Genomic DNA, 10,000 nt, shown 5'->3' on the forward strand with positions numbered 1-10,000 from the left:
TGAGTTCAATCACCTTTCCTACACCGATATGATGGAGAAGAAGAAGCAGCCTTTATTTGTCACGTATATTTTATAGCACAGTGAAAGTCTTTTCTTCGCATATCCCAGCTTGTTAGGAAGTTGGGGTCAAAGCGCAGGGTCAGACATGATACAGCACACTGGAGCAGAGAGGGTTAAGGCCCTTGCTCAAGGGCCTTCTGATCAGTAACCCAGAGCCTTAACCACTGAGCTACCACTGCCATCGATGGAGGTCATCAGGAGATGTCTGGAAAATTTCACAGCCTGTTTCTCACAGATTTTAACATAATAATCTGAATTATTCTAATTAGTTTTAAAGAAAGTAAGAAAAATGTGCTGCTCGGTGATGTTCCTCTTATGATGTAGAAGTCTTTGATGTAGAAGTTGTTATTTTACACTGTATACAGCAAGCACTGAACCAAATCCACATAACTAATCCCAAACAGATTCATCTGCCTGGACATCTACTGTCCTGCATGTGACGTCCTTCACATTTTGGGTTAATGCGAATTAACATTTTGGGTTAAAGGTAATTAGCATTATCTTTGCTACATGATCCAGCTGGTTTTCCTCCATCAATGTCTTATTTAACACTGAAGAAACATCTCTTGAATAAATAAATGAGACATTTTCACAGCATTGACAAACTCAGATTTTATCCTCACACATGGAACTAAAAACTCTTTCACAAAAACACCTTCAACACTAAATAACGGAAAAGGGATCACCAAGATCCTAAAGGTTTAGCTCAGCAGTTAGGTTCGCACATGCATAGGCATAACATTCTTGAAATCTTTCAGTCAGGATTTATTCCTCATCAGTGGTAAATGACCTACTACTGGCCTACGACAGCTTCCAAGAGTGTGTATCTTTGCTTGTGTTTCATGACTCCAGTGCAGCTTTTGATACAAAGTGAAGGGTGAAGGTGTGGTGTACAGGGGGAAGGTGTGGTGTACAGGGGAAAGGTGTGGTGTACAGGGGAAGGTGTGGTGTACAGGGGAAAGGTGTGGTGTACAGGGGAAAGGTGTGGTGTACAGGGGAAAGGTGTGGTGTACAGGGGAAGGTGTGGTGTACAGGGGAAGGTGTGGTGTACAGGGGAAAGGTGTGGTGTACAGGGGAAAGGTGTGGTGTACAGGGGAAAGGTGTGGTGTACAGGGGAAAGGTGTGGTGTACAGGGGAAGGTGTGGTGTACAGGGGAAAGGTGTGGTGTACAGGGGAAAGGTGTGGTGTACAGGGGAAAGGTGTGGTGTACAGGGGAAGGTGTGGTGTACAGGGGAAGGTGTGGTGTACAGGGGAAAGGTGTGGTGTACAGGGGAAAGGTGTGGTGTACAGGGGGAAGGTGTGGTGTACAGGGGAAGGTGTGGTGTACAGGGGAAAGGTGTGGTGTACAGGGGAAGGTGTGGTGTACAGGGGAAAGGTGTGGTGTACTGGGGAAAGGTGTGGTGTACAGGGGAAAGGTGTGGTGTACAGGGGAAAGGTGTGGTGTACAGGGGAAAGGTGTGGTGTACAGGGGAAAGGTGTGGTGTACAGGGGAAAGGTGTGGTGTACAGGGGGAAGGTGTGGTGTACAGGGGAAAGGTGTGGTGTACAGGGGAAAGGTGTGGTGTACAGGGGGAAGGTGTGGTGTACAGGGGAAGGTGTGGTATACAGGGGGAAGGTGTGGTGTACAGGGGAAGGTGTGGTGTACAGGGGAAAGGTGTGGTGTACAGGGGAAAGGTGTGGTGTACAGGGGAAAGGTGTGGTGTACAGGGGGAAGGTGTGGTGTACAGGGGAAGGTGTGGTGTACAGGGAAAGGTGTGGTGTACAGGGGAAAGGTGTGGTGTACAGGGGAAAGGTGTGGTGTACAGGGGAAGGTGTGGTGTACAGGGGGAAGGTGTGGTGCACAGGGGGAAGGTGTGGTGTACAGGGGAAAGGTGTGGTGTACAGGGGGAAGGTGTGGTGTACAGGGGAAGGTGTGGTATACAGGGGGAAGGTGTGGTGTACAGGGGAAGGTGTGGTGTACAGGGGGAAGGTGTGGTGTACAGGGGGAAGGTGTGGTGTACAGGGGAAAGGTGTGGTGTACAGGGGGAAGGTGTGGTGTACAGGGGAAGGTGTGGTGTACAGGGAAAGGTGTGGTGTACAGGGGAAAGGTGTGGTGTACAGGGGAAAGGTGTGGTGTACAGGGGAAGGTGTGGTGTACAGGGGGAAGGTGTGGTGCACAGGGGGAAGGTGTGGTGCACAGGGGAAGGTGTGGTGTACAGGGGGAAGGTGTGGTGTACAGGGGAAAGGTGTGGTGTACAGGGGGAAGGTGTGGTGTACAGGGGAAAGGTGTGGTGTACAGGGAGAAGGTGTGGTGTACAGGGGAAGGTGTGGTGTACAGGGAAAGGTGTGGTGTACAGGGGAAAGGTGTGGTGTACAGGGGAAAGGTGTGGTGTACAGGGGAAGGTGTGGTGTACAGGGGGAAGGTGTGGTGCACAGGGGGAAGGTGTGGTGCACAGGGGAAGGTGTGGTGTACAGGGGGAAGGTGTGGTGTACAGGGGAAAGGTGTGGTGTACAGGGGGAAGGTGTGGTGTACAGGGGAAAGGTGTGGTGTACAGGGAGAAGGTGTGGTGTACAGGGGAAGGTGTGGTGTACAGGGAGAAGGTGTGGTGTACAGGGGAAAGGTGTGGTGTACAGGGGAAGGTGTGGTGTACAGGGGAAAGGTGTGGTGTACAGGGGGAAGGTGTGGTATACAGGGGGAAGGTGTGGTGTACAGGGGGAAGGTGTGGTGTACAGGGGGAAGGTGTGGTGTACAGGGGGAAGGTGTGGTGTACAGGGGAAAGGTGTGGTGTACAGGGGAAAGGTGTGGTGTACAGGGGGAAGGTGTGGTGTACAGGGGGAAGGTGTGGTGTACAGGGGAAAGGTGTGGTGCACAGGGGGAAGGTGTGGTGCACAGGGGGAAGGTGTGGTGTACAGGGGGAAGGTGTGGTGTACAGGGGAAGGTGTGGTGTACAGGGGAAAGGTGTGGTGTACAGGGAAAGGTGTGGTGTACAGGGGAAAGGTGTGGTGTACAGGGGAAGGTGTGGTGTACAGGGGAAGGTGTGGTGTACAGGGGAAAGGTGTGGTGTACAGGGAAAGGTGTGGTGTACAGGGGGAAGGTGTGATGTACAGGGGGAAGGTGTGGTGCACAGGGGGAAAGGTGTGGTGTACAGGGGGAAGGTGTGGTGTACAGGGGAAAGGTGTGGTGTACAGGGGAAGGTGTGGTGTACAGGGGAAAGGTGTGGTGTACAGGGGAAGGTGTGGTGTACAGGGGAAGGTGTGGTGTACAGGGAAAGGTGTGGTGTACAGGGGGAAGGTGTGGTGTACAGGGGAAGGTGTGGTGTACAGGGGAAAGGTGTGGTGTACAGGGGAAAGGTGTGGTGTACAGGGGAAGGTGTGGTGTACAGGGGGAAGGTGTGGTGTACAGGGGAAGGTGTGGTGTACAGGGGAAGGTGTGGTGTACAGGGGGAAGGTGTGGTGTACAGGGGAAAGGTGTGGTGTACAGGGGGAAGGTGTGGTGTACAGGGGAAGGTGTGGTGTACAGGGGGAAGGTGTGGTGTACAGGGGGAAGGTGTGGTGTACAGGGGAAAGGTGTGGTGCACAGGGGAAGGTGTGGTGTACAGGGGAAAGGTGTGGTGTACAGGGGGAAGGTGTGGTGTACAGGGGAAAGGTGTGGTGTACAGGGGAAAGGTGTGGTGTACAGGGGAAGGTGTGGTGTACAGGGGAAAGGTGTGGTGTACAGGGGGAAGGTGTGGTGTACAGGGGAAAGGTGTGGTGTACAGGGGAAGGTGTGGTGTACAGGGGAAAGGTGTGGTGTACAGGGGGAAGGTGTGGTGTACAGGGGAAGGTGTGGTGTACAGGGGAAAGGTGTGGTGTACAGGGGAAAGGTGTGGTGTACAGGGGAAGGTGTGGTGTACAGGGGGAAGGTGTGGTGTACAGGGGAAGGTGTGGTGCACAGGGGGAAGGTGTGGTGTACAGGGGGAAGGTGTGGTGTACAGGGGAAGGTGTGGTGTACAGGGGGAAGGTGTGGTGTACAGGGGGAAGGTGTGGTGTACAGGGGAAAGGTGTGGTGTACAGGGGGAAGGTGTGGTGTACAGGGGAAGGTGTGGTGTACAGGGGAAGGTGTGGTGTACAGGGGAAAGGTGTGGTGTACAGGGGGAAGGTGTGGTGTACAGGGGAAAGGTGTGGTGTACAGGGGAAGGTGTGGTGTACAGGGGAAGGTGTGGTGTACAGGGGAAGGTGTGGTGTACAGGGGGAAGGTGTGGTGTACAGGGGGAAGGTGTGGTGTACAGGGGGAAGGTGTGGTGTACAGGGGAAGGTGTGGTGTACAGGGGGAAGGTGTGGTGTACAGGGGGAAGGTGTGGTGTACAGGGGAAGGTGTGGTGTACAGGGGAAGGTGTGATGTACAGGGGAAGGTGTGGTGTACAGGGGAAGGTGTGGTGTACAGGGGAAAGGTGTGGTGTACAGGGGGAAGGTGTGGTGTACAGGGGGAAGGTGTGGTGTACAGGGGAAGGTGTGGTGTACAGGGGAAGGTGTGGTGTACAGGGGAAGGTGTGATGTACAGGGGAAGGTGTGGTGTACAGGGGAAGGTGTGGTGTACAGGGGAAAGGTGTGGTGTACAGGGGAAGGTGTGGTGTACAGGGAAAGGTGTGGTGTACAGGGAAAGGTGTGGTGTACAGGGGGAAGGTGTGGTGTACAGGGGAAAGGTGTGGTGCACAGGGGAAGGTGTGGTGTACAGGGGAAAGGTGTGGTGTACAGGGGAAGGTGTGGTGTACAGGGGAAGGTGTGGTGTACAGGGGAAGGTGTGGTGTACAGGGAAAGGTGTGGTGTACAGGGGGAAGGTGTGGTGTACAGGGGAAAGGTGTGGTGCACAGGGGAAGGTGTGGTGTACAGGGGAAGGTGTGGTGTACAGGGGGAAGGTGTGGTGCACAGGGGGAAGGTGTGGTGTACAGGGGAAAGGTGTGGTGTACAGGGGGAAGGTGTGGTGTACAGGGGGAAGGTGTGGTGTACAGGGGGAAGGTGTGGTGTACAGGGGGAAGGTGTGGTGTACAGGGGAAGGTGTGGTGTACAGGGGGAAGGTGTGGTGTACAGGGGAAGGTGTGGTGTACAGGGGAAAGGTGTGGTGTACAGGGGGAAGGTGTGGTGTACAGGGGAAGGTGTGGTGTACAGGGGAAGGTGTGGTGTACAGGGGAAGGTGTGATGTACAGGGGAAGGTGTGGTGTACAGGGGAAGGTGTGGTGTACAGGGGAAGGTGTGATGTACAGGGGAAGGTGTGGTGTACAGGGGAAGGTGTGGTGTACAGGGGGAAGGTGTGGTGTACAGGGGAAGGTGTGGTGTACAGGGGAAAGGTGTGGTGTACAGGGGGAAGGTGTGGTGTACAGGGGAAGGTGTGGTGTACAGGGGAAGGTGTGGTGTACAGGGGAAGGTGTGGTGCACAAGGTGTGATGAGACAGAAGCTGTGTTACGCTTCAAGTCATGATAATTAACACTGAGTGAGCAGAGTTCACATGTTAAATAATGAATTACAAACACGACTCAGCACTGCATTTACATTACTGCACCTGACTGTGTGTGTGTGTGTGTTTGTGTTTGTTTCTGGTTCACTGAGATAACGCTGAGCCTAATTGAAACAACTCTCACCAGCACAAGAGGGAAGTGCTCTCTCTCTCTCTCTCTCTCTCTCTCTCTCTCTCACACACACACACACACACACACACACACACACACACACACACACAGACACACACACATCTGGTGTTGTGGAATAAAGTACACGAATCGCTAAAGGTTTCAGGCCCTGTAGAGACTCAAATGTAAAAATGGCCATGGAATAACTTCACTCTTCACACACACACACACACACACTCCTAGAGATTAAAACACATACAGAAATACACACACACACACACACACACACACACACACACACAGATATGGAAATGCCTTAACTTTCCCTATAAACACCCATGAGCATCTGCTGAACACAGATAGGAGCAATTCTAAACCTCAGCAGACCACCCCCCCCAAACATAAGCACACACACACACACACACACACACACACACACACACACACACGCACGCACAGGCAACTAACATTAACCCTTAAAAACTTCAAATACTTTTATGTAACGTACAAAAAAAGTTATTTTATCATCTGCAGATAGAGTAAGACTGTGATTATACCGAGGTCGTGTGTGTGTTTATGGGTGTATGATTAAAGAGAGTGTGTGTATGTATGTATGTATGTATGTATGTATGTATGTGTGTGTGTGTGTGTGTGTGTGTGTGTGTGTTTATAGTGAGTTTGTGTGTGTGTGTGTGTGTGTGTGTGTTTATAGTGAGTTTGTGTGTGTGTGTGTGTGTGTGTGTGTTTATAGTGAGTTTGTGTGTGTGTGTGTGTGTGTGTGTGTTTATAGTGAGTTTGTGTGTGTGATTTTATTATGGGTGTATGATTACAGAGAGTGTGTGTGTATGTATGTATGTATGTATGTATGTATGTGTGTGTGTGTGTGTGTGTGTGTGTTTTCATACCTTGAGCACTTGCACTTGTCCCTCGGCTGTAATGTCCTTGAGGAATTCACAGAAAGACCTGCACAGAGCTTCACCGTAACTCTGAAACACAGAATAAGGAGAACTTTATCTCACTGCTTCAGCACACAGCCTCCTCTGTGATATACACATTTACAATACTGTGTGTAGATTCTTAATATTGTGATAAAATCCTCGCACTTCATCACGCTATTGATTAATTGTTTGCTTTTCAGTTTGTGGTCTGTTCCCACTGGGTGTGACTCGGGTTAAACCAAGCTTATTCAGGAACCAATACTCTCCTGCATTAAAGTTCCTGTGTCAAAGCTCCTGAGCTAGTCCAAGGTTCCTGGATTAAAGTCGCAGGACTATAGTTACTTGGTTAAAGTCCCTGACTTGAAATTACTAGGCACCCACGCCGCGGCCCCCACGCCACGGCCCCCACGCCGCGGCCCCCACACTGCAGTCCCCACGCCGCGGCCCCCACACTGCAGTCCCCACGCCACGGCCCCCACGCCGCGGCCCCCACACTGCAGTCCCCACGCCGCGGCCCCCACACTGCAGTCCCCACACTGCAGTCCCCACGCCACGGCCCCCACGCCACGGCCCCCACACTGCAGTCCCCACGCCACGGCCCCCACGCCGCGGCCCCCACACTGCAGTCCCCACGCCACGGCCCCCACGCCGCGGCCCCCACACTGCAGTCCCCACGCCGCGGCCCCCACACTGCAGTCCCCACGCCACGGCCCCCACACTGCAGTCCCCACGCCACGGCCCCCACACAGGGCAAAAATTTTAGACTCTAAAATTCCTTTGTTAAAGCCATTGGGCTAAACCCATGTCATTACATTGTCATTACTGTGTGTGTGTGTGTGTGTGTGTGTGTGTGTTTTAGTGTGTCTGACCTGCAAGAAGTCAGTAGCTGAGAGGTACATGTATGAGTTGATGATCTGAAAACACGTCCGCACATTCTCTGTACTCATCTCTGTAACACAAACACACACACACACACACACACACACAGATTGGATTACAAACAGATGGATTTTGTATCACAGTAGCAGTTCTGTAATTCCTCTCTATGGCAGTGTTCTGTCACACTGATGTACTGTCCCTGTGTGTGTCTGTGCGTGTGTGTGTGTGTGTGCGTGTGTGTATACAGATGTGTTAAACACTGTGTTTAGTGTGTTAGAGATGGAGGTATTGTGGTGTCGTGTCACACTGATGTATCGTCCCAGGTGTGCTCTTACTGACCCTCTGCACTTAACACTGAGTTAATGATAATGGTAATGAGGTCTGTTAGCACAGCATGAGTTAATTTAAAGCTCTGATCTGCCTATGAATATTCAGCTCTTTACACACACACACACACACACACCACAGGGGAGAGACAGAGACAGAGAGACAGAGTGAGAGATTTGCAATAGCTGTAGATCAGAAAAGATACTCAGGGGAAAAATGTGTCTGTGTGAGGAAAAGAAAAGAAGAGAAGAGAAAAGAAAAGAAGAGAAGAGAAAAGTATAAGAGAAAGCTGTAGGGTGGAACCTCACCGAGCAGGGCCGACATGTTCTGGAAGATTCTGAGCAGCTCAGGAGTTAAAGCGGGACTGTTCTCTAATGTCACCAACCTGCACACACACACACACACACACACACACACACACCCTAGAACATTAACATGGATTTCAGTAACCATGGTAACACCACATTAACACTAACTTCACATGCCTGAGAGGCAGACAGGAAATAACACACACATACAATACGCTCCTGTGTGTGTGTGAGTTTGTGTGTGTGTGTGTGTGTGTGTGTGTGTGTGTGTGAGTGTGTACCACAGCTCCAGGCCATCCTCCAGCAGGTAGACGTGTGGTGGTTGGGACACGTCGGTGCTCAGCTGAATGACAGGCAGTAGAAATGGATACAGGTTCCTGCTCTCCGCCCCCAGGCCCTGAAACAGGAAGTGCAGCACATCGAGACACACACACACACACACACACTTCATTAGAGCCCACAAACCAAACAAAATTCTAAAACACCAATGAGAACACAACCCCACTGAGGACCACCCAAGTGAGGTTTGTAGACCACACCAGGAATTTTACAGCACCGGGGATCCTAGAACCCACCGATGATTAAATCCTCAATAAAACCCCACTGAAGACCGTAAAACTGCACAAACCTACAGAGAACCGGGGAATCATGATGAGAACACGAGAAGCCCTCTAGGGACCAGAGAGCCCTGCTGAGCATCCTAGAACTGCTCTAACCTAAGGAGCTAACAGTCCCACTAACCCCTGAGTACACACACATCTGTACAAGGTGTGTGTGTGTGTGTGTGTGTGTGTACCTTTACGAGGTGGATGAGTGTAGTGAGGATAGCGCAGCGCAGCATGTTGTGTTCTTCAGACTGTTTCCACAGTAGAGGGAGGTACTGAACTAGGCAACCTATGTAGGGACGGATCTAAAACACACACATACACACACACACACACACACAGAAATGGAGTTATAATGTGCAACATGACAAAGCAATGTTGAACATCTCCTTACTGTAAATTTCACCATGTGAACGATTAAACACATTTTTAATCTGTTTATGTGACGCATCCGCTGTACACGTCCCTGTGAATGAGCTGTTGCTATAGAAACGATAACGCATTAGAACGAGCGCATTAATATAAATCTGCACTACTGTCAGAGCTGCTGTTATAGAGAATTAATCAACACCTTCTGACCAATCACAATCCAGAATTCAACAATGCTGTAGTGTAAGATTATTTACTCACACCACATCCTGACCTCAGCGTGACGGAGTGAACCCTACACACAGAGACTGAGGGATTGGAACACGTCCCGGTTTCAGAGAATACTCTAAAGGGCATTAATACTCAGTGAGTGGCCTAGACTTCTACACTACAGAGTGAACATCAGCACTCACACTGCACACTAACGACCGTCAGCACATTAAAGACCTTCTGCCTTGTTTTGGTGGTTTGTGGACTGTACAGTGAATAGGGAGAGTGGTTTGGGACAGACCCATAGTGGACTGACGTTAGTGTTTGTGTAGGGACGTGCTCACATTGGACTGACAATGGTGTCTAGTGCACTACATAGTGTATAGTGTGTGTGTGTGTGGTTTGGGATGCGCCCACAGCGAACTCACCTGCATGCTCACTCTCTCTATAACGCAGGAGATGACGTGGAGGATTTGCATTTTACTGTCACACTCAGTCACCTGCTGTAACAACTGGAACAACAGAGCGAAGATCGACTCCACATACTGAGAGAGAGAGAGAGAGTGAGAGAGAGAGAGAGAGAGTGTGGAAGTGTAAAGTGTGTACATAGTAAGGCTGAAGTGTAAATTGTAAAGGGTGTGTGTGTGTGTGTGTGTGTGTGTGAGATCTTACTGGAAGGAACTGCTCTGTTCTGAACTCAAAATCATCAACAGGTGAGGAGG

General features: G+C 51.0%; 1 protein-coding gene across 1 annotated transcript in view; it reads right to left on the bottom strand.

Moving 5' to 3' along the window:
* Nucleotides 1–10,000, bottom strand: part of ipo11 (importin 11) — a 76,008-nt gene that overhangs the window by 22,039 nt on the left and 43,969 nt on the right. Inside the window, exons 18-24 of the mRNA XM_053236146.1 lie at nt 9,951–9,991; nt 9,707–9,823; nt 8,891–9,004; nt 8,376–8,491; nt 8,095–8,171; nt 7,450–7,529; nt 6,548–6,628 (exon numbers count right to left, since the gene is read on the bottom strand). Of these exons, the coding sequence (XP_053092121.1) occupies nt 6,548–6,628; nt 7,450–7,529; nt 8,095–8,171; nt 8,376–8,491; nt 8,891–9,004; nt 9,707–9,823; nt 9,951–9,991 (626 nt within the window). The remainder of the gene's footprint in view (nt 1–6,547; nt 6,629–7,449; nt 7,530–8,094; nt 8,172–8,375; nt 8,492–8,890; nt 9,005–9,706; nt 9,824–9,950; nt 9,992–10,000) is intronic.

This window comes from Pangasianodon hypophthalmus, chromosome 8 (genome assembly GCF_027358585.1).
Source record: "Pangasianodon hypophthalmus isolate fPanHyp1 chromosome 8, fPanHyp1.pri, whole genome shotgun sequence".
In the NCBI taxonomy this organism is placed as follows: Eukaryota; Metazoa; Chordata; class Actinopteri; order Siluriformes; family Pangasiidae; genus Pangasianodon; species Pangasianodon hypophthalmus.